General features: G+C 32.5%; 1 protein-coding gene across 4 annotated transcripts in view; it reads left to right on the top strand.

Annotated features, from left to right (window-relative positions):
* The window catches only part of SMC5 (structural maintenance of chromosomes 5), an 85,858-nt gene that overhangs the window by 47,557 nt on the left and 12,320 nt on the right, over positions 1-25,981 (top strand). For all 4 annotated transcript variants that reach the window (XM_025051388.1, XM_006918408.3, XM_025051389.1 and 1 more), the window contains exons 10-17: positions 1,337-1,491; positions 4,772-4,885; positions 12,070-12,164; positions 12,952-13,084; positions 15,700-15,873; positions 15,976-16,145; positions 17,899-18,022; positions 18,354-18,476. In XM_025051388.1, the coding sequence (XP_024907156.1) occupies positions 1,337-1,491; positions 4,772-4,885; positions 12,070-12,164; positions 12,952-13,084; positions 15,700-15,873; positions 15,976-16,145; positions 17,899-18,022; positions 18,354-18,476 (1,088 nt within the window). The remainder of the gene's footprint in view (positions 1-1,336; positions 1,492-4,771; positions 4,886-12,069; positions 12,165-12,951; positions 13,085-15,699; positions 15,874-15,975; positions 16,146-17,898; positions 18,023-18,353; positions 18,477-25,981) is intronic.

The following is a 25,981-nucleotide window of genomic DNA, read 5'->3' on the forward strand; positions in this document are numbered from 1 at the left end:
ATTTTTGATGGCTTAAAGATCGTATTTTATCCCAGGTGTTTGGAAATTTGAGAATAATTTGTTTGGGGTGGGTACATTCAAGAAGTATTGACACACAGGCTGTGTATATGAAGGAATCACGCCTGTTCTCAGCTTGTCTGTGATGCCACAGTTTCTCTCCCCTTCATCTCTTATGTCATCCTCAGTGCCTCCCGGGTGTGAGAGAGGAATATGAGTCACTCATTGGGCTCCTGAATGGAAACCTAAGTCACAGAAGCCACAAGGAGGCAGAGAACTAGAAGGCATATAGGTTGAGAGAAGTGTCAGGAAGAAACATTCACAATTTTTGTCCATAGAGCTCATTCTCTCACCTCCTGATCTTTATGTTACTCTCTATGGGTGCTGGTATTTTGGAAAGTGTTGGCTGTCTTATTTTTTCAGTCTTAGCTCTGGCACATATCAATGGACTGAACTTTGGCAAACCAACTGAACTTTCTGATTTACCTTTTCCTTATATCAGATTGATAAAAATTGTTTGCTTGACCTCATCTGTTTTGTATCTAGATACGATGAGCTTATGTGGAAGTTCAAGTATTTTACAAGTGGAGATTTGTAGTAGAGGCCCTTAGCTTGAGAATCGAAGCCCATTACCATGCAGGGCATCTCCTTCTACAAGGCAAAACTGGTGAAGGAAACAAATTGAAGATCACTAAATAAAATAGCATCAAAGTAAAGTGGGAAAGGATAGTCACAAAGTGCCCAAGAAATGACCCACCTTAGGAGGGACGTTTCTATTAAACTCAGGAATGAGTAATGGAAAATATCAAATGTCATATGATTTTACTTGTATATGGAATATGGAGAACAGGATAAATGAACAAACAAAACAGAAGCATACTCATACAGAGGCATTTCGATGGTTACTAAATTGTGTGTGTGGAGGCTTGGGTAGGATAGGTGAAAGGGGAGGGGAATAAGAGGTATAACTTGGTAGTTGACGAAATAGTCATAGGGATGTAGAGCATGGGTATTATAGTCAGTAATATTGTAATAATTGTATGATGTCAGATGAGTACTGAATATATTATAGTGATCACTTCATAAGTTATACAAATGTCTAATCACTGTGTTAGACATCTGAAACTAATATAATATTGTATATCAGCAGTAATTTAAAAATAAAAAATATTTTAAAGTTTTGACGATTGTTAAATGACAAAAGAAGATATAATATTACTATGCTGGGTGTCTGTTGAGTGGTGTTTGTAATGTGTGGATCTAAGATATTCTTTTGTATTATTATTTTACTAATGAAGTTTTCAGGAAAACAGTACTTAGTTTTATTTTTCAATTTTAGGTGTGAATGATCAAATTGTACAATTTGACAATCTTATGAATCAAAAGGAAGATAAGCTGAGACAGAGATACCGTGACACATATGATGCTGTTTTATGGCTGAGAAATAACAGAGATAAATTTAAGCAGAGAGTCTATGAGCCCATAATGCTCACGGTAAGAAATTTTCTTCATCTTGGTAGAATCTGTTTTATCATAGATTTTTGTTGTTTTAAGAATTCTTTGTCTTATTTACACCCCTGGTTTTCCATTACTTGTGGCAACTGGTATACTGCTGAATCCATACACAAGTATTGACCAAGGACCCTTGATCAATACACCTGCGAACTTTTTCTAGAAAGAAATGAAAATACACCTTATTGACTAAGAATCGTGTATAAAATCTGCTTGATTAGCTGGTTCCTTCTGGCATTTGCTTTTCTTAGGTCATAGCAGGCAATAGATTAAGTGCTACCAAAGGAGTAGAAAACTGCTATAAATAAATATGTTGATATGAGGATCCTGACAGAAGATAGACAAGAAAATCACCTGCTACAAAAACAGAGCATTCTGAGGATTCTGAGAGTGAAACCAACAGTTTGTTGACCTCATAAACATTTGATAGCTCTTATATTATAAATTAAAACTTACCTGAAAATGACTTAAGGATTGTTTTTGCTAGATAATTTTTTTTACTTTAGAAAAGAATGTATCATTGCAGGATTCATGAAAAGTTCTATTTTATCTAACCCATTTTTGTGTTATACTTTATTAAATCATTTCATATAGTTCATTTTCTTATAGCTTACATTATCAAAATTAATATGCATAATACTGTATTCTCTTTTTGCTCAGGTATGTGTTATTAGAATATTTTTGGCAGATCAAGAAGGGAATATATATTTTGGACTCAGGCATTATTGTTTTGATTAATCTGGTAAGGATTGGAAGAAAATATAAGAAAAAATATTGTGATCCTTAATATAATAAGTAACAATCAAGTATAATTGTCAAATTTTTATTTAAATGCCAACCTCAAAATAATACTTTAGAACTTTATTAGTCATCCTCTTGTCACTTAGTTTTCTAATATTGGTAGCCTATATTACCAAGTCGCTTTACTTGCTGGCATACATTGACATTTTAAATTATATTTGAATCTTTGAGATAAAAAGATATACTCTGCTTCTTTCCCCTAATAACCCTTCACATTTCCTACCACCTCCTTCCAGCTATATTCCCACACACACTTACTTTTCAAGATTTAGTTGAAACACTACCATCTTCATAGGCAAATCAGCAACATGTAAACTTAAAATTTTAGTCATACATCTTGTCAATTATCACTTTTTCCATGAGTTATTTCTAACAATTTCAGTATAGAATTAGAGGCGTGCAAAGATTTTTTTACACTTACACTCCTCACAGTAGTGTTCATAATGGCAAAGTGATGGGGCAAAGGAGCAAAATTTTCAAAGATATTAGTCATGTAAATTACTCTTTGTATTGGATTACTTTGCAGCCATTAAAAATGGTGCTGTAGGTCCCTATGTATATAAAAGGACATTTAGGATATGTTAATGAATTATAAAACATTATAGGGTAGAATGTATAGAAAGATTTCATTTTAAAAAATTGTGAAATAGGATGCTGCCATTAACCACCAGATCATCTTGGAGTACTGTATATACTTCCTGTGTCTACCTGTCTGTGTCTTACTACTGTGACTATAAAGATGTGTCTTTGGAAAACTTTGCCAAATATTGTCTTCACCAATCTCAGAAGAAGCATACTAAGAAACTGATGAAGCTGTAGAACCAACAGGTGGCCAGATCTTCCTTCAGACCATGATTGCAGTGGAGTATGCATTACACTTGGAAAAAAGTGTGAATCAGTCATTACTGGAAATGAACAAACTGGCCAGTAAATGACCCTTACTTCTATGATTTTCCTTGAGACTTATTACATAACAAATAAGCAGGTGAAATTCATCAATGACCATGTGAATGACCATGTGACCAACTTATACAAGATGGGGGCTCTGGAATCTGACATGACAGAATATCTCTGACAACTACACCTGGGAAAGAATAATAATGAGAGCTAAGTCCTAGCCTGGCTTACCCAACCCTATAAAAAAAAAAAAAGTGACTTCCTATGGTCTTATTAGCATTACTTTACTCTTTCTATAAGTTGTAGCAACTTAACGTGTTGACCACATATATTTTCCTTCATTTGTACGGTTCCTTCCTGTAATTTGGTACCCCCCAAAAACATTGTGAAACAATAGACAGTAAATATTTATAGTGTTTATGTCCAGGTGCTATAGTATTTTATGTGGTTTTGTTTGTATATCTATCATTTTTTTACACTGATTGAGATTCTATAATTTAAAATAGAGTAATATTGGCCAACATTTATGTAGCAAGCACTGCACTACTTTTTATTATACTCTTTTAATTCACATTTATTCCTATGAAGTATAGACTGCGTACTGTATCCATTTTAAGGATGAATTAAACTTTTCAGAGATTTAAATAGTATTTGATCAAGATCACACATAGGATTTGAAGTGACATCTGTCTGACCCCATAGCCCTAGTTTTTAACTGTATGCTATATTTCATTTATTTCTATATTTATACATAGGGTTATTTATGTTAAATATATAAGACATAAATACCTTCTCTTTCGAAAAGCTTTACTTTAAGAAAGCTGATCTCCATCTGCTGGACCTATTTCTCCTCTAAATTTGCATAGATGGCATTTTTTATGTACCTGTGTTATAGAGATTTGTGTTTTGCTTTTCAACATACTTGCCATTTGTGATAAATAATAGATTATACTCTTCTTGAAACAGTATTTTCCTGACCTATCTTAGTATCTTCAATACACTGAGCCTCAACATGTGAAAATGCCTAATTAGTTAATATTTTAAAAATAAATTATTAAGTTTATGCTCTAGTGGTACAAACCTCGGGTTTCTCTTGAAGGCACTCATAGTTACAATTAATCCATAGCTAGTTTGTTTTCATTAGTTTCATAAAGTTTTATTCAGTTCTTTGTGTTTTTGTGCCAATCATTTATTACCATGTATAACATGAATTCCTCTTGAAGATTAAGAAGAAAAATATTAAAAATTCGGAGACAGATTAGAAATGTTTATACTCTAAGGTCACCAAAACTATTTCAGTGTTTTCAATGAGTTGACCAAAAAGGAACTTATTAGATAATATCAAAATTGCTATGCTTTAGGAACTATTGAAGTCTTAGCTTTATTTTACTATGTATTAGATGTTTCTGGGTAATAAATAGATGTTTTACAATGTTGACCCTTTAATACTATTTTTTTTTTTGTCTTTTTCTCAGGCATTTAATAAATCTAAGTTAAATACAATTATATTCTAGTAATCAGTTAGAATTACGTGAAAATCAACTTTTTTTTTTGTTTTGTTTAGATCAATATGAAAGATAATAGAAATGCCAAATATATTGAAAATCATATTCCATCTAATGACTTGAGAGCCTTTGTATTTGAAAGTCAAGAAGATATGGAGGTTTTCCTCAAAGAGGCAAGTACTAACCAACATAATATTTTAACTCACTTGGCACTCATCTTGTAATGAATTTTAAAATTCAAACTAGAGCAAAAAACGATAATGACTGATTTGACCAGCAGTAACTCTTATGTAAAAAATCATTCATTTTGCCAACTTCTTTCCTATCTATGCCATTATTGGGGATCTATTTTATAAAGAAAAACAACCCATAATTTCCTCTAATTTATTTTGAAATTCTCATTTGGGATTGATATGAAGAGTAATTCTGTCACAGTGTTTTAAGAGACAGAAACATCATAATGATGGACCTTTGGTCTTCAGCATCCTTTTGAAAAATGGAATGAACTCAGGTTTTTTTTTGGATGAGAAATCAATATGTTGTTATGATATAAATAAAACCACTGTCAAAAGAATGAGAATCTTGTATCAGACTAGAAAACACCACTAAGAATCTAAGCCACGGAAAGACAGTATGGTTTAGTAGTTAAGAGCATAGTCTCTACAGGTTAGCTGCCAGGATTTGAATTCTGGCTTTGTTACTAACTTGAGCAAGTTGCCTAAATGTTTTGTGCCTTAGATTTCTTATCTCTAAAATGGAGATAATATTATCTACTTCAAAAGATTTTTGTGAGGATTAAATCATTTAGTAAATGAAAAAGTATTTAAATAGTACTTGTTAGCTGTTTATTATTATATATCTATGTAATAGTAATATATAGTTAGCTGTGTATTTTGTTAATGTAAGATTTTTTCCTTTTGCATATGTCTCTACTTCTTTAAAAGCTCCAGAAAAATTGGGTTTAGATTTCATTTTGTTTAAACCTTTGCTAGTAAGTCTAAGTGAGGATAGGACCCTGAATCATTTCAAGTGGGCCTCTGTTTCTCTGGTACACAAGTGATTGGAGAGAATCTTTACTTTCTTTGGCTTTTATCTTATTGTCCTCTGTCTGGTGTGGGAGTTGGGCAGGGTATGTGAATACCTGGTGACTGGATAAAAAGGTTGAATGGATAAAATTATAAAATGAACTCCAAGAACTTGAACGTTAGTGTATTTTAGAACTATTTAAGCCGAAACAGTGAGTTAGTAATCTGGTGTCAGAGCTCACTGAAGAAGTAGGTTGCTTGGTTTATGAGTCTGTGAAACATGACACACTGTGAAGGGTCTTCAGTTAGTGTTAGTAGATGATTTCTATTTTTCAAATCATGCTAGCTTACCTATACTGAAGAGCTCGCTTTGCATTAAAAATCCATGCTTCCTCTGTGCTAGAGTTTTGAACCATATGTTAATAATATGACATCGGTTCCTCAAAATGTGACCTTTGTTATTTTTTTCTTGTGCTGTAACAACTTTCCATAGCATCTCCTCAGTAGGACCAGGACTTCCTCTTACATGTATTACTTACGGATTTTAAATTGTGAAATTTATTATATATAACCTTCTTCTTGTACCTACTAGAATACATTTCCTATCCTTAAGTAACTTATAAACCATCTTCATAGTTTTTGCCATTTACTATACTACTATGTACTACCTTCTCAATTTTTGCCATCTATGGGTACTGACTATACTATTATTTAATATTTTTCTTTAAATCACTTTTTATTACTCAAAATATTTTAAAAGGAAGTATGCCACTACCAAATTGGAAAAAACATAATTATTATAACAATAAAGTTAATAAAAAAGTGTTAGTAAATCCTAGATCTGTACTGTTGCTTACTGAAAGCAGAGAACATGATTAAAAATATAATTAGTTAAGGACATTCTGACAACATACAGAAACTTTTTCCTTGGTATGATTAGAAATATTGAAAGAGAATTGAAAAAAATTATTTTCTCATTGTCTAATTCACTTTTATTTAGTGTAACCACTCAAACAATACATTTTACAAACTTACCCTACATGTGTCGTTGATAGATTGCTTCATAGCCAGTATTGTTTCATCTGTATTATTTCATCTATACTTTATTTCTTTTTAATAACTTTATTTTTATATAACTTTAAACTTACAGAAAAGTTGCAGGAGTATAGATGGAAATTCTGTATACCTTTTACCCTGATTCACTATTTACATTTTTCCCTATTTACTTTATTATCTCTCCATTTGCAAAGTACAGTCAGTTTTGCTATCACCCAATATATGTATTTCTAAAAATCACTGTGCTGTACAAAATTGTACAATGAAAACCCACTAGGCCTAGGAGGAAAAAATCGTAGCACAGTTTTACATATTTTAAATTGTCAAGAAATACACAAATGTAATAAATATGGTACTTTGTTTTTAAAAAGATCTGAAGTTGGCTTGTGGAAGTAGGTATTGGAAGGGTTCAGTTTGTGAATTATGTAGCTGGTCAAACAATTAAAAGCGCTTATCTGAAACCAGATGTAAAGTTGCAGCATGAAATGTGGTTGGGTGTGGCTCATAACGTGTTGACCTGAATAGCTGGTAGATGTTTGAGTGTGTATGTGTCTGTGTACTCATGTACAAATTATGTGTATTCCTATGCAGCTCAGTTCAACTGGGTGTGGTTTTCAGCATCCACCTAAAGAAAACATCATGTTTCTTGTAGATATAATTGTATATAAACAAATGTGAAATTCATGTAATGCTTAAATTGTCTCCTGTTATATCAATTGCTTGGAACAAATCTGTCTTCAAAACAAGCATTATAGCAAAACTTTTCTTCTTTGAATTATGTGTGTGTAAATACTTTGAGACCTTATAATATCCTGTTCTTCACGAAACTAGTAGGTTCAAGAATCATTCATGAGCTGGCATTCTATGTGGAAAAGCTTTTTTTTCCTTCCCTATTTACTTACATAGCACAGAATTTTATTTTTTTTTATGGATTATAATCCATTACTGTTATTTTAATGCTCAAATTGTCCCAGCTTTGGCCAGTGAGACCTTCCTCAAGTTGACTCCTGTGTTCTTCTGTTGATGTATTGCCATCAGATTTTGAGCACTACTTACTTTTTGACAGAACAAGATACTGAATCATCTTAAACTTACTCAGTTTGGGTCTCACAGTCAGCCTTTTTCTTAAAGAACAAATCCTAGTTCCTTTTAGAAACCAAGATCTGGGTACTAGATTTGTTCTTGCTGCTAGTGTCTCATTTCTTCTAAGTCTTCACATGCAAACTTTTATATCTGTATTTCTTTATTTATCTAGAGAACAAGAGAACATTAGTGCAGCATGCGTTTACACTGATATTTCCAGTTACAATCCAACACAACAGGGTACCTTCCAATCTTTCTTCTTTACATATTTGTAATCTACTTCTGTAGCAGTGAAAAACATAGCCCTTTATCAATATATTTACTCGTTTGTTCAGTCCTAGAATACTGTGAAAGTAGTTTCAAGAATTTATGTTTTACATACCACATATGAATGAAATCATATGGTTCTTTTCCTCTTCCATCTGGCTTATTTCACTTAGCATGATACTCTGAAGACCCATCTACGTTGTTACAAATGGCAGTATTCCATCCTTTTTATGGCTGAGTAGTATTCCATTGTATATATGTACTGTATCTTCTTTATCCAATTATCTGACGAAGGACAGGTTGTTTCCATGTCTTGGGTATTGTGAATAATGCTGCAGAGAACATTGGGATACATGTATCTAAAAAAGTGTTAGTAAATCCTAGATCTGTACTGTTGCTTACTGAAAGCAGAGAACATGATTAAAAATATAATTAGTTAAGGACATTCTGACAACATACAGAAACTTTTTCCTTGGTATGATTAGAAATATTGAAAGAGAATTGAAAAAAATTATTTTCTCATTGTCTAATTCACTTTTATTTAGTGTAACCACTCAAACAATACATTTTACAAACTTACCCTACATGTGTCGTTGATAGATTGCTTCATAGCCAGTATTGTTTCATCTGTATTATTTCATCTATACTTTATTTCTTTTTAATAACTTTATTTTTATATAACTTTAAACTTACAGAAAAGTTGCAGGAGTATAGATGGAAATTCTGAATACCTTTTACCCTGATTCACTATTTACATTTTTCCCTATTTACTTTATTATCTCTCCATTTGCAAAGTACAGTCAGTTTTGCTATCACCCAGTATATGTATTTCTAAAAATCACTGTGCTGTACAAAATTGTACAATGAAAACCCACTAGGCCTAGGAGGAAAAAATCGTAGCACAGTTTTACATATTTTAAATTGTCAAGAAATACACAAATGTAATAAATATGGTACTTTGTTTTTAAAAAGATCTGAAGTTGGCTTGTGGAAGTAGGTATTGGAAGGGTTCAGTTTGTGAATTATGTAGCTGGTCAAACAATTAAAAGCGCTTATCTGAAACCAGATGTAAAGTTGCAGCATGAAATGTGGTTGGGTGTGGCTCATAACGTGTTGACCTGAATAGCTGGTAGATGTTTGAGTGTGTATGTGTCTGTGTACTCATGTACAAATTATGTGTATTCCTATGCAGCTCAGTTCAACTGGGTGTGGTTTTCAGCATCCACCCTAAAGAAAAATCATGTTTCTTGTAGATATAATTGTATATAAACAAATGTGAAATTCATGTAATGCTTAAATTGTCTCCTGTTATATCAATTGCTTGGAACAAATCTGTCTTCAAAACAAGCATTATAGCAAAACTTTTCTCTTTGAATTATGTGTGTGTAAATACTTTGAGACCTTATAATATCCTGTTCTTCACGAAACTAGTAGGTTCAAGAATCATTCATGAGCTGGCATTCTATGTGGAAAAGCTTTTTTTTCCTTCCCTATTTACTTACATAGCACAGAATTTTATTTTTTTTTATGGATTATAATCCATTACTGTTATTTTAATGCTCAAATTGTCCCAGCTTTGGCCAGTGAGACCTTCCTCAAGTTGACTCCTGTGTTCTTCTGTTGATGTATTGCCATCAGATTTTGAGCACTACTTACTTTTTGACAGAACAAGATACTGAATCATCTTAAACTTACTCAGTTTGGGTCTCACAGTCAGCCTTTTTCTTAAAGAACAAACCCTAGTTCCTTTTAGAAACCAAGATCTGGGTACTAGATTTGTTCTTGCTGCTAGTGTCTCATTTCTTCTAAGTCTTCACATGCAAACTTTTATATCTGTATTTCTTTATTTATCTAGAGAACAAGAGAACATTAGTGCAGCATGCGTTTACACTGATATTTCCAGTTACAATCCAACACAACAGGGTACCTTCCAATCTTTCTTCTTTACATATTTGTAATCTACTTCTGTAGCAGTGAAAAACATAGCCCTTTATCAATATATTTACTCGTTTGTTCAGTCCTAGAATACTGTGAAAGTAGTTTCAAGAATTTATGTTTTACATACCACATATGAATGAAATCATATGGTTCTTTTCCTCTTCCATCTGGCTTATTTCACTTAGCATGATACTCTGAAGACCCATCCACGTTGTTACAAATGGCAGTATTCCATCCTTTTTATGGCTGAGTAGTATTCCATTGTATATATGTACTGTATCTTCTTTATCCAATTATCTGACGAAGGACAGGTTGTTTCCATGTCTTGGGTATTGTGAATAATGCTGCAGAGAACACAGGGATATATATATCTTTATGAATAAGTGTTTTCTAATTTTTCAGGTAGATACCCAGAAGAGGGATTGCTAGATCATATGGTAGCTCTATTCTTAATTTTTTGAAGAACCTCCGTCTTGTTTTCCATAGAGACTGCACCAATTTATGTTCCGTCAGCAGTATATGATGGTTCTCTTTTATCCACATCCTCCAATATTTGCTGTTATTTTACCGAAGGTAGCCCTTCTAACAGCTGTGAAGTGGTATCTCATTGTGGCTTTGATTTGTGTTTCCCTTATAGCTAGTGAGGTTGAGCATCTTTTCATTTATCTGTTGGCTGTTTGTCTTCTTGGAAGAAGTGTCTGTTCAGATACTCTGCCCATTTTTTAGTTGGATCGTTTTTTTGTTGTTGTTCAGTTGTATGAGTTCTTTACATATTTTCCTCAGTGGAGATATCTGTTGCAAATATCTTCTCCCATTTCGTTGGTTGCTTGCTTGTTGGGTTTTTGTTGTTTTTTTGTTGTTGTTTTTGTTTTTGCTATGCAGAAGCTCTTTGGTTAAATATTGTCCCATTCATTTATTATTTGCTTTTATTTACCTTGCCTTTGGGGTCAAGTCCGCAAAAACCCCTCTGAGACCAAGGTCCATGAGTTTAGGGCTGATGTTTTCTTCTGTGTATTTTGTATTCGATTTGTTGAGGATTTTTACATCTGTGTTCATTAGCCTATACATTTTTTTGTGTTGTCTTTGTCTGGTTTTGGTATGAGGGTAATGTTGATCTCATAAAATGAGTTAGGAAGTATTCCCTCTTCAATTTTTTGAAAGAATTTGAGAAAGATAGGTATTGAATCTTCTTTGAATGTTTGGTAGAATTCACCAGTGAAGCCATCTGGTCCTGGAATTCTTTTACTTTATTGTGCTCCACTACATTTCTAATACGTCAGGATAGTGTTGAAAAGTGGTAAGATTAGACATCGTTGCTTGCTTTCTGTCTTAGAGGGAAAACACTCAATAGTTCACCATTAAGTATTTTATCTGCTGTACATTTATCATAGATGCCCTTTATCAAGTTGGGGAAGTTTCTTTCTATTCCTAGTTTGCTGAGAATTTTCATCACGAATGGCTATTGAATTTTGTCATGTTTTTTTCTGCCATCTACTGAGATGATTATATGATTTTTATATTTTATTTACAATAAATTACATTGGTTGATTTTTGAATGTTACATCAATTTCACATACTTGGTCATGTATATTGTTCATACACTTACTACTGCATTCTGTTTACTAATATTTTGTTAAGGATTTTTGCATATATGTTCATGAGAGATATTACAATGTTTTTGTCACATTTTGCTATCATGATTATCCTGGTATTATAAAATGACTTAGGGAATGTCTCTCCTGTTTTCTGAAAGAGTTCTGATAGTATTACTTAATTTTCATAGAATTTATCAGTGAAAATGATAAAAGAAATGGACTCTTTGTAAAAACACATAATTACATTGTCATCTCACTAAAAGTTTTTCTTATAAGTAATATTAAATACCCTGTCAGTGTTTGAATTTCTGATCATCCCATGAATGCCAGTGGGAATATGGTAACATTTTGATTGACAGGAGTTGGTAATTATTTTCTTTTCCTTATATTCAGGTTCGTGACAATAAAAAATTAAGAGTAAATGCTGTTATTGCTCCCAAGAGTTCATATGCAGATAGAGCACCTTCAAGATCTCTGAATGAACTAAAGTAAGTCTTGAAAATATTATTAGAACTAACCTGTTCCCTTTTGAATAGCGTAATCATTTACCATTTAAGTCTATTTTGATTATCTCTGTCACATAAATGTTTGTTGTAGGCTACATTATCTTCCTGTAGAATCTCTATTTAAGTCAAAAAAGGAAAAATCTAGGCCCAGGAACAGACCATGGTATAGTTAGTATGTGATGGTAATGTTTTAAATCAGTGGAACAGTATTGGACTATTTAATAAAAGATACTAAAATTAGTTAGTTATTGGTTAGTTATTGGGAAAATAAAATGAGAAATCATCACTTAATAATGTAGAAATAATTTCCAATTTCCAGAAAGACTAAATGGAAAAATTGCAGTTATAAAACAGCTGTAAGTAAATATTTTAACTCTGGAGGTAAGTAGACATTCTAAATGTAAAAGCAATAGGAGAAGCAACAAAAGAATAGATTAATAGTTCGTAATCATAAATATATTATTACTTTGACAAGGAAATAAATCTCAATATTTATCACTTAATCAATTTTAAAATATACAGAGAAAAAAGATTTATTTGTTGTTGATCGGCCACTTGTCAGCTCAGTTTTTTTTAAATGATATTTATTTAGTGTTTAATCATATATATATTATTTGACAAAGAAAGAAATAAATCTCAATATTTATCACTTAATTTTAAAATATACAGAGAAAAAAGATTTATTTGTTGTTGATCGGCCACTTGTCAGCTCAGTTTTTTTTAAATGATATTTTAAGAAGAAAAATCTAATAGATGCTTTTCCTTTCAGACAATATGGATTTTTCTCTTACTTGAGAGAGCTGTTTGATGCACCTGCTCCCGTCATGAGTTACCTTTGCAGCCAGTATCATATTCATGAAGTTCCTGTAGGTACTGAAAGGACCAGAGAAAGAATTGAACGGGTAAGAAAGTACTAAATCAGTACCAAAAACGTAGTTCTGTTAAAATTTCTTAGCTTAAAGTCAAGGAAAAAGTGTGAGAAATTTAAAGAAGCATGTCATTCTGGTTCTGATCACACAGAAATTTTCTTTTTTATAATTTTAATATGGCATAATACAGCAATTGTTGACTAATACTTTTATGTTAGGGGTGATATGGAGTTACTGAGAGTAAATAAATACTTAATACCTGTAGAGTAATTAAATAAGTTAAAACCTGCAAAGGAACACCTGGCACTCTTACCTGATTCTACCTTGCTTGATAAAACCTATGTTGAAACATTAGGTTAATGGTTTAATCATTTAGATTCTTGTATTCTAGATTATCTTTCAAACAAATTATACTTCAGGATGGTAGGCTGGGATATAGAAATGGTTTGGTAAACCCTCCCCTACTTAAAACTTCCACTTAAGATTGCCTCATATGTGAGGCAATCTTAATAGGATCTCATTTTCCTGGCTAGTATAGCTAAATAAACTCTTACTTCCAATATTCTGCTAATGCCACTTAGAATTTTCTGCTTAGAAGTAATCTCTAAGACGCCAAACCACATTTGTTGTTTTTATCACAGAAATGGGGAAGAAAGCTCTTCAAAACAGATTTTTCATAATGCCATCTTGCCATGTTAATACCACTTGTAAGCATCTAGGACCCAATTATAGACCTAATAGCTATTTATAATATTGAATTTATTAGCAAATGTGTTCAAAAATTTTAACAACCGGTGTACACATATACTTAGGATAATTCATTTGCAATTTGAGGACTCTATACTTCAATTAACAAAAGATAAAAATGAGGGCTAACCAATTCATTTTGCAGAAATAAGCTAATTATAGTAAGTTGCCTTTGTCTTTGATTAAAAATTACCTCAAATTATGGTGATCATTTGAGGAACCAAAACTATAACTCCGTGTAGATATACCTCTCTTCTGTCTTAATTCCAAGGTGTTTAGAAAAGAGAACAAGACCATATACATAGACCAAACCAGTCTCTGTTATAACTTTAGAGGTAGGTAGGGCTAGCTGAAGGTAAGGGTAGTAGGAATTCTTTACTATTGCAAAAAGACTATAGAAAATTTGGTAAGGGCTTTCATAGTTTTACTTTAGGGCAGAAAGGAACAATTACTGCATTTAGAAGATCCTTTTACTTTTTTGAACAGTGCTTCAAGGTGAAATATTTTTATGTACTTTTTATTTTTTAACATTTTTTTGAATCACCTAGAGAGCTTTAACCCTTCATACTAGAGAAATAGCATTGGAATTCATACAATTTATATTAAAAATTTAGGTGATGGTATTTTTAAAAATTCCTGAACACATTGTTTCTTATATTTTATTATTCCAGTGCCCAACTCAGTGAAATGTTATATGTAAATACTCTATAAATTATGATGCAACACTTCTCAGACATGTGAATATACAGTAAAGCCAAGTTAGGAAGTATTTCAGACACTTGGTAAAGCCCCTGCCTTTATCTTAACTATCTTTCAGACGATAAAACCTTTGTTTAAGAAAGTTACTGTCTATATTTGCAGTCCTTCTGTTTCATGTCTAGATAATGACAATAACAGCTATATTACTTCCTTAGATTAAAAATACATGTTTAGTGTAAGTTTTGTTTTATTATTGAGTCCACCGTTTTAGGTTCTCTAACAATGTTTATAACCTAGCTATGGAATTGTTCTCTCATTAATTTCTAAGAATCTTCCCTTCGGTTAATTGTCTACTGACCTCCTTAGCCCATGATGTCCTTTTTGGTGAGAGTGCCTTTCCCTCACCATCTCTAGTCAGTTAAAAACCCATTTAAAACTAATTTTCATGAAATTTATGAATGCTAACCTCATCTAGGCTTTCCATCCCAAAGTATTCAGCATTTAGGAGTGCCAGTTTATACCTATTAAACTAAGTGTGCTTAAATGGATCTTCTCCTTAGACTATAAACTAAACTTCTGGAGAGAAATGTGCCACAAGAGTACTTGTTGTGAACCTTTAAAGATTAGAAAAAACTGTCTTACAACAGCTATTCTTTATACATATACAGAAATAGATAATAATGTTATGGTATTTAGAATGTACTTTAAGAAACTCTTTGTATAAGTTCTTGAGAGAGAAGATCACCCCAAAATACAAGTCTTTGAAACCATTGCAGGCTGTTTTCATTAAGTATTCTCTCAGCTATACAGGAATTGAATATAAGATTATGTATCTTTGAACAGTGTAACTGAGGGGAAGGGAGAGTAAATGACTTACATGAGATAACACAGTTCTATTTAATGGACACCTGGCCCCTGGTATCTCTTTTGTAGATAAAGCAAAGCTCCAAAAGTATACTTAGTATACTTTTGCTAGTTGTTTTGATTTTCTTCTAATTCTCTTAGTTGTTATCTGAAATAATAATCTGAAATGTACCAGCCACCTTTTTGGAGATGTTGTTGGATAAGTTTTTAAAAATGAAACTATATCTACTATATTTTGATCTTCAAAAATTCAGTTGCTCTTATTTATAATTCTTTAGTCATTTTAAATATATCATCATAATGATTAGATGTGCACTAATACTTATTTTACATTGTAGGTAATACAAGAAACTCGGTTAAAACAAATATATACAGCAGAAGAAAAGTATGTAGTGAAAACTTCTTTTTATTCAAACAAAGTTATTTCTAGTAACACGTCCCTAAAAGTAGCCCAGTTTCTCACAGTTACTGTGGATCTGGAGCAAAGAAGACACTTAGAAGAACATCTAAAGGTTGGTTATTTTGATTTGAGTGTTAGAAAAAAGTATTAACTGGATTTATACTACTTTAACTCAAACTCTTTTTTAAAACATTAATAATTTTGAATTCCATAGGAAATTAATAGAAAATTGCGAGCAGTGGAATCAGGGTTGATTGCCTTACGTGAGACAAGCAAACATCTAGAACACAAAGATAATGAACTTAGACAAAAGAAGAAAGAGCTTCTTGAAAGAAAAACCAAGAAAAGACAACTGGAACAAAAAATTAGTTCCAAACTAGGAAGGTATTTTGTAGCCTATTTGGTGGGGTGTGGGCTAGGGGCACACAACGGTATGGGGATATGATATTATTACTTTACCCTGGAATAACAATTCCCAGAGCACGTTTTGTAATGATTTCTGAAACTTTGGTCTTAATACCAGGGGAAATAAACGTGGCTTCCAGTTTCAAGGTTTTTTCTACATCCTGCCATGTCATAGCTCAGATCTTTTGTTGTTGTTCTTTTATGCTTCTTGCCTATAGAATAAAGAGATAGATATTAATAACATAATCAATCTTTAATAGTTCATGGCAGCTCATTGCTTTGAGTAAGGTATAAGTTTACCTTGATCTAATATAGTATGTCTAAACACATTCATAAACTGAATAATGCTTGAGATGCATTAAAATAATTTCTTCTTTATTGTTTTTTTTTAAAGCACATAGTTTTCATTAGCTTTTATTTTAAAAGTTAATAATGTACCTTGGTTGCTTAAAGCAAGTGTAGCTTTATTCTAACTGCCTAGAATTATTTTCAACTTTAACCCTTTGCTTTATTCCTCTCTTCAGTCATCTACAGACACTTTTACTGGGCAAATGTTATACTGGACTGTTGTATTGCCTAAAACTAAACTTTCTCATAAACTAACATTGATTTTTGTAACAAAATGACCTTTCATACCCATTACCAGCCTGCTGTCTCACCTACAGTTACACACTTTGGAATATTGCAGTGGTGCCCTTGGCAGTGGTCTCTCTCTGACTAGTCCCTTGTCTTTTCAATGCCTACAAAATACTGTTATTTCTCTTCTTTTCATTTTCCACCCCATTCAAGAATATCTGTTGTGGTTTCCTGCCATTACTACATGAAATTAATTAAACATTACTTTCCCTTAGACTGGCTTTCAGGATTTTCAAAATCTTTTTTTACTTTACCCATTCCAACTCATTTTCTTCACCTCCCCAACACTCTCCTTCATGTGCCATTCAGGCTTCTCTCTCCCAACATCTGCTGAACTTGTTCATTCTTGTTTATTGTTGCTTCCATCCTTTGTTCTTGCTTTATTCCCTGATTGCAACAAAGTGTAGTGGAAAGAACTTAAACTTCAGTGCCAAACACATTTACACCTTAACTGTAATTTTAAGTAACTTAATTAACTTCTGAGCCTTAGTTTCTTAATCTTATAGTAAAGAGCAAAGCATTAACTTTTTTGGATTGTTGTATTGTCTTTCCATTGTGGTTGTTGGGTTTTTTTTTGTTTGTTTGTTTTTTAACCTATTAATCAAATCCCCTTAGTTAAGCTCTTTTAGGGCTAGGACTGTGTTTATAAATAATATTAATAACAAGAATAACAACTAATACTTATCAATCAGTAATGGGCCATGCACTATTTTAGTGTATTACATATTTTACATCTTCACTACAGCCCTCTAAGAGAGATACTGTCATTATTCTCAGTTTTTAGATGAAGAAACTGAAGCTCAGAAGAGTAACTTGTCCAGTTATATTGCTCATTAGTTGCAAGGAGCAAATTCACATCTTTCTGACTCCTGATCTATACCATTAACACTAACATACCTAGAGTATGCTGGGTACATAGTGTATCTTAACAAATACTTACTGATCCTGAATATTTGCATAAAATGATTGTTTAATCTAGAAGCTCCCAGTTTATATATCTAAATAGCCCATAAAACAGCAGGGGACCTCAGATAAGGATTTAGGCTCAATCCTTACGTATAACTTTGATTTCTACATCATTATTTGTTTCATGCAGTCTAAAGTTGATGGAACAGGATACTTGCAACCTCGAAGAAGAAGAGCGAAAAGCAAGTACCAAAATCAAAGAAATAAATGTTCAAAAAGCAAAACTTGTTACTGAATTAACAAACCTAATAAAGGTAAGGCATTTTCTTAATTTTAGTCATTTTTTTGTAGTAAGGAGATATGACAGGGTAGTAAAATCTTAGCTAGAGATTTTTATCAATAATATCAACTTGCTCTGTTTGACATTCTTCCTTATAGGTCAATAAATTGATTAAAAGCACTCCTTAGGGTAAATTATTTTATTCCAGATGACTCAGTAAAAACATTTTTTATGTAAGAAATAGTTATAAAAAGAACTATTTGAAAGACATCAGTTCCATTGGAAAAATATTTTTTTATGGTTTATATTGTTTTAATGTACTATTTTTCTTAATTGTAAAACAAACTTATGGGTTTTGTTCCTAGAGTTGTACTTCTTTGCATATACAAAAAGTAAATTTAGTTCTTCAGAATACTACTGTGATCTCCGAGAAAAACAAATTAGAATCAGATTATATGGCTATATCATCACAACTACGTCTCACAGAGGTAAAGTTTTGTTTTATTTTCTATTTTGGGGTTCTAGCCTCAGACCAATTTGAAAACAATGTATATCATCTTTCGTAGTATGCAGTTTATGTGCTTTAATTTACAAATTTAGTGCATTAAGCTGATAAGGAAGCAACATTCGAAATATGCTATGCATTTTGTTAGTTGGTTGGTGGACAGGTGGTAATAATCAAAAAAGGGAAATCAATATTTGATTTAGTAACTTGGAAACTAAAGTCTTCTGTCTGGTTTCTTAACCCATACAAATTCCAGTCACTATTATTACCAAGCAGCAACTTTAATTGTAGTTTGTACATCTCATGAACTGCAGATAAGTTCTAATCAACACTAAGAGTGGCCTTAGTGTGTAATCTTGTCAGTTTAATCTCCTTTTACTCTCTGTGAAATGATGATAAATATTGAAATAGTATGCAGGGAGGGGGCGGAATGTGATATACTAAGTTAACTTAAAATACAAAGAAAAGTTGACAACAAAATGATAGGGACAGTGGCATAGTTTTTGAGTCTTTCAAATTCTTTCCCCAAAATAGAAGAGCAACTAATACAGCGTAACAACAACAAACCCATGGACAACATATATAACAAAACTAAGTTTCAAGGTATCCCTATTGGTGTACTACAGTATATTTTCAAACTACCGGGGGATAGCATCAGACTGTACAAGTAAGGACACAGCACCCAACAAGACTGCCATTACTTCAGACACCAGCTGCTAGTTCAAGGGTCCCCAGAGCCACCTGCACTTCTCACCAACTGGCTACAAATTCGAGTTTCCGTCACCCTCTTAGGTTCAGTAATTCACTAGAATGACTCACAGAACTCAAGAAAATGCTATACTTATGATTATAGTGTTATTGTAAAGGATGCAAATCACTACTAGTGAAATGAAGAAACGCAGTGAGACAAATTTAGCAAAAGTTAAATGAAACAAACGAATCTAACTTTGTTTTGACTTGGCAATATAACCTCACAGAAAAAATTATTCCTGTTGACGTAAAACAAATTGGATATTAAGGACAAAAAGAATTACAAAGAAATCTTGTACTATTTTCATTTATATTGTTAATAATATTTGTAATGTTATTCTGAAACTGTTAACAGTATAGGATAAAACAGGGATTATGTTAATGTCATTAGATTTTCAGCACAAGAATAAGAGATTCAGATATAAAACAAAGATAATAACCTTGAAATATTTAATTTGAATTAAAAATAATGAACTCAGTGTATTTTCTCTAAAAGAAAAAAAAATTCCCAGCTCTTTCTATTGAAAACAACCAGATTTTGGCCTCTGATTACTATTTTTCACTAAATTGAACCATTAGAGAAACAGCCAATTCTAGTCCAGGGAAAGAATGTGTAAGAGTAACCTCAATTATATAGTCATACCAGAAAGCAAAGAAATTATTAAAGACAACAACTCAGGAACTAACATGATGAATCTCCTACTGGCCATAGGTGAAGTGATAATAGATTGAAACACATCAAAATATCTTGTTCCATGAATTCATAATGATGCTTTAAAAAAATAATATTGGTCACCTTTGGAGGATATTAGGAAACCGGCTCATTACTTTGAAAAATGGCAAAGAAAGAATCTAGCATTTATCCTTCCTTTCCTGTGTGAACTGTTATTTAGGGTAAACAAAATATGATGAGGGAAAGTTTCTCTTTACCAGAAGTAAATAATGAGAGGATACTTTTCTTTATAGAAGTATTTCAGATAATAAATGCAGAAGAGATTATATTAAGAGTATTATCTTCTTGCAGCTGCTAATCAGTGGATCTCATTAGCTGCTAACATCACAAAAAGATAGCCAGATATTTATTTATGTGTATCCTGATAAAAGAATAATACACCACCACCTATGAAATAATGTTATAAAAAATTAAATTTCGGTTTGATTAAGCCACTGGAACAGGGTTTCTCAACCTCAGCGCACTATCAATATTTTGGACTGTACAGTTTTTTTGTGGGGGTCTGTCCTGTGCATTGTAGACTATTTAGCAGTATTTCTGGCCTCTACTTGCTCCGTGCCAGCAGTACACGCTCCCAAACCCCAACTATGACAACCAAAAATGTTACCAGACATTGCTAGATATATCCTAGGGAACAAAAATGCCCCCATTTCAGAACCACTGCTCTAAAACTACCAGTTTCCAAGAATACAGTGAATTTAGCAAGATTGCAGGATATAAGTTTAGTATACAGAAATCAGTTGTGGCTCCATATATTAGCAGTGAATAATTGGAAATTAAAATAAAAAAAATACTATATACAATGACATCAAAAATATTAAATACTCTGGGATATATTTATAAGATTTATACAATGAAATTGATAAATCTTTGCTGACAGAAGATCAAATAAGACTTAATAGATTTCAACAAAGATTCGGAATTTGTTGAAATGTCAGTTCTCTCCCAAATTTATGGGTTGAATAAAAGTCCCAGCAGGATTTTTAGTTTTTATAAAAAAGTTCATTCTAAAATTCAGTGGACTTAGAAAAACTGAAAAAGAACAATTTGGATGACATACTACCTAATTTAAGACAATATAAAGCTAAAGTAATGAAGACATCATTGTTTTGCAATAAAAGTAGATATGTGGATCAGTGGAACAGACTAGAGAATTCAGAAATGGATTCACATGTATATGTATGTACATGTGGTCAATTTTTTTTTATTTTTTTCAAAGATACTGAGGCAACTCAGTGCAGAAAGAATAATCTAACAAATAGTGCTGGAACAAGTGAATAGTCATATGCAAAAATTGAACTACAACCCTTAGCTCATATGTAAGTGGGTCATAGACTTAAATATAAGGACTTTAGCAATAAAAGAACTAAAGGTATAAAACTTTTGGAAAAAATCTTAGTGACCTTAGTGGAATGAATATGTGACAGACTATATGTGGCTCTCAAAACCTAAAATATTTAATTACTGGCCTTGTGTAGAAAAAGTTTGCTAACCCCTGATGGATATTGTAAAAAGAACTCTTAAAATTGTTAATACAAAGAAGACAAAAACCCCGATCTAAAAAATGTACAAAGATTTCAACATATTCCTCATTAAAGAAAGCACATGGATAGCAAATAAGCACATGAAAAGATGCCCCATCTTATTAGTCAGTGGAAAGTGTGAATTAAAGCTATAATAATGAGCTACCACCACAGACCCATTAGAATGACTAAAATTTTAAGACTGAGCGTACGAAAGTGCTGGTGAGGATGTGGAACAACTGGAACTCAACATACATTGCTAGTAGAGATTTAAAGTATATAACCACTTTGGAAATACCAGTTGAGAGATTCTTAAAATGCAAAACATATACCTGCCATGTAATCCAGCCAGTCTTCTTTTAGTATATATATACCCAGGAGAAATGATGGCATGTGTTTAGGAAAGACTGCTACATGAATGTGTGTAGCAGCTTTTCTTTGTAATAGCTAAAAACTGGAAACAAAAGTCCAGCAACAGTTAAATGAGTAAACAAATTATATCCACTCGGCCATAAAAAAGAATGAATTACTGATACAGTGATGGATTTCAGTTATGCTGAATGAAAGAAGCTAGAACAAAAAACTATATGATTTCATTTATATGAAATTCTGCAAAATGCAGAATGCCTAGTGACAAAAAGAAATCAGTGATTATCTGGGGAGGATACAGTGGGATGGATTACAGAGGGGTATAAAGCTGTTGAAGTTAACATATGTTCATTATCATGGTGGTGACGGTTTCACTGGTGTATATATTTGTCCAACCTCATCAAGTTGTACACTTATCTGCAGTTTATTCATCAATTATATCTCAAAGCTGAAACGACCTTAAGAAACTTAAGTTAGGATTTTATCATTTGTTTCATTGAAGTCTTTTATATTTTATATTTGTTGCAGATTTTTAAAACCTTTTATGTATTCGAAGTCCCCTGTACCCTTCCTCATCCATTCTTTTACTTTCTCAGATTCTACTACTCTGGTGGTGGTCTGTATGTAATCCACTTTACACTTAACATTTTAGAAACAAACCTGTCATGTAAAAGTGAACTTATAATAGTATCTTTTTGTGGAAAGAGTCCTTACACGATAGTTGTAGGAAATAATAGACATAGGACGGCAGTGATGAATGGAAATATTAGATAAAAGTAGAATAGCATCTTTATTATCCTGAAGCTAGCTTCTTCAAACTCTGTGGCATCCTGAAAACGCTTATGGCTAGAAGAAACTGGAAAAAAAATTTTTTGCTAGCAGATAAGCATCTTAGAATAGGCAAGCACAAACACCTAGCCAAAGGTGGCTGAAGGTCAGATTTGTCATGCTCGAATTAGTTCAGTTTGAGCCAGAGGCTTGGAAGATGGGAAAATTCCTTTCCTCTCACTTCTCCACCAAAAAAAAATTGGGGAGGGAGATGGGAGGAAGGCAACAGGAATAGCAAAAGTCATTCGGGATATATAGAAGAAATCCAGTAAAAAAGAAACCAGAGCTATAGTACCCAAACTGTAGGGGGTTGGGGTGGTAGCTGGATATGGAACTAACTACCAAAGGAGAACCTCATCAGTTTTCATTTCATAGGAATATGAGGAAAGTCATCTGCCAATTTTGTGTTCTGTTGGCAAATAGTTGTAGAGCCCATGTTAAATTTTCTTCATTGATTGAGCCTATGAACTTGGTTGTTCAGTACAGGAAGTGGTGTTATAGAAGAGATTTCATGAAGAAATTGACCTATCATGCAGATGTTGTATAGAGCCTTAAGTTGAGTTATGCCATACAGTATTTGATCCTGGTGCCTGAAGTTTTATTTTTGAATTAAGTTTTAATGAGAACTTAAGAAAATTATGGGTTTGTGTCATGTTTACAAACGTATAAAATCGTGATGACTTTGGAGTAAGCATTTGCTCAAACTTTAACCCATTTTTGACATAGTGAGAGATACTGTTCCCACAGCCTTTGTTCACATGTACTAAGATTGGGTATAGACTGACAGGATATTTTTTTATCATTTATTCTGTTAGTAGCAGCAGAAATACTCCTTTCGAGTGGAGCTGCATAGTAGGAAAATTTCTTGGAAGTTTTGTTTTCAGTCTTTGAGTCACAATTTTTTACAAAGATGGCCTAGTTAGCTGCTTGTCTCTAGATTTTGTTACCTAGAAATAATACCCACTCAGTTCTCAGCCTCTTACCACCCCCCTCACACACCCTTGGCAAGTTTTTTCATACTACTCTTACTTGGTACAACCCTTGACTTTATTTTGTACCATTCTGCTTTCCTTTTTCATATGTTGATCTGAAAAATATTAAATGCTTTTTATTTATAATTTTACCAACCCTATTATAAGGTTATTTCTTTTATTTGCTGCACTATATTCTTAATAAATTTGTTGCTGACTGACCATAGTCACTAACCACACATTTTATATAGTCAGGAATGATAGTTAAAGAATACATAGTAAAGTAGTATACAGTACTTCACTTTCTCTTTTACTTGTTCTTTTTTCTTCTTGTTCTTTCTTCCCGTATTTGCTAGCATTTACTCATACATGTTCTTACTCTTCCTCTTGCTGTCCTACTTCATTTGAAACAAGAATTATTTTTTTTCCTATTTGTCCCTTTGAACACATGGCAGGTTGCACTAAGGAACCATTACTACCACTTTTGGTTTTGTTCCTTACCCTAATCATGAAAACAAGCTCACAAAAGAAGATTGACACAGAATTTCAGGAAGAATTGTCATCTTATAAGGGAACTTAGAGATAGCTAACCACCCTCCAGTTTGATACTTCTCCAAGTTGTTGTAAAGCACATAGGCAAACAGGGTTCCAGACCTAGAAAATGTTCCCAGAGAAAGGCAAATGGTTGAGCCTCTGTTTGGTAATTATATCACTACCTTCTGGAATAATTTTAGGACAACTTAGTAAGGTGACTGCATGTGAATCCAGATATGGAGGTGGACAGATGGTTTTTTTTTTTTTTTTTACCTCAGGCAGGTTTTCTAATCACTAAGCCTGTTGTCTTCAGCTATAGCTTTATGAACTCTACCTGACTTTCAGGGATACTGTAGTATTCAGTTTAATAACATATGTCAAGGTGCTCAGTGTCCTGCCTAGCATGAAGCCAATATTTCCTTTAAAGGTATGAATTTACATTAGGATTAATATAAATTATACAAATTAGAAATTGTTCTAATAATAAATTTAGAAATTTTGTGCTTTCATCTAACATTCTCTCATCTGCCTACCTGCTTAGTTCTCCCACCAAAAAAAACCCACAAAAACAAAAAAATCACCTAAATTTCAGAGGAAACATTTTTAAAATGAGATACATATTTCTTGAGGGAAAATCACTTAAGTAAATAGTAGTATTGACATTACTTCATTGTTTAGTGTTTGATTGAAATAGAACTTATAATTTTGTATATTAAAGTCAGTTAAGAACTTATTTCTAAATTTCAAATTTGACATTAAAACTTTAAAGTTTACATTCTAAAAAGGAGTGAGTACATACTTTTTACATTTATAAAATATGTATTCTATCTCCTATGTACTAAAGCTTATAGGTAACATTTGAATTTGAAATCATTTTTATTGGAATTAAATTTGGTGCTTGTATTTGTATTAAAGGAAAAGAAATGTTTACAACTAGTATTTTAGTAAAATTTCATGCTACCTAGAAAACTAGAACTTAGTTTAGTTCCTTTCATATAGAAAGTGGTTTTCATTTTTGACTCATTTTAATAAGTTGTTAAATAGAATAATTACTGTGTTAAATAATTTCATGTGCAGCATGCGTTTTAATAAGAAATTCTGTGAATAATTGATTTCTTCCACTAGAGGGCCCTCTTAGAGAAGCTTTTCACTTGTTTAATGTCAAGTTATTTCTGTACACCTTTCAAGACAATTGACCTTTCTCAAAAAGAATTTCAGAGAAAATACTTATTAATTTCTTTTAGAACATATACCTACAGACTAATATTTTCTGAGATGTTGGTGGGGGGTATTTTGTAAATTTGCTGTTTTCTCTCCTTAGATCTTATATAGATAAAATATTTCTGTCGTCTATAACTGTTAAAGGCTAGACTCTAGGCAGAAATTTAAATAAAGCCTTTTTCACTAGCCTAAATTTACATTATCTAATTGTATACTCCCTTTCTTTCCATTTTTCACCCCCTCCCCCAAAAGAAAGCTCAACAAGAATTATGGTGGGGGGAGGGAACAGATGCTATGTGAAGAGGTATGTCATAGAAGTGTTACGTATAGAAAGAACATTTTCTCTGGTAAAGATTTTATTAGACATATGCCACTGAACAGAAGGAAATTCTTGAATGAGATTTTGTCCTCCTAAGCACAGAACTCCATATATTCAACTCAAGGATTTTTCTTTCCCATAATGTTCTGACCATTTAGCAAAGTCCAGAGAAATAGGAAGCAAGAATAGAAGACTTTAGGAGTGTTTAGTTTCTCTCTAGCTGTCTTTTCTTTTACATTC

The sequence above is a fragment of the Pteropus alecto genome, unplaced genomic scaffold (genome assembly GCF_000325575.1).
Source record: "Pteropus alecto unplaced genomic scaffold, ASM32557v1 scaffold95, whole genome shotgun sequence".
NCBI lineage: Eukaryota > Metazoa > Chordata > Mammalia > Chiroptera > Pteropodidae > Pteropus > Pteropus alecto.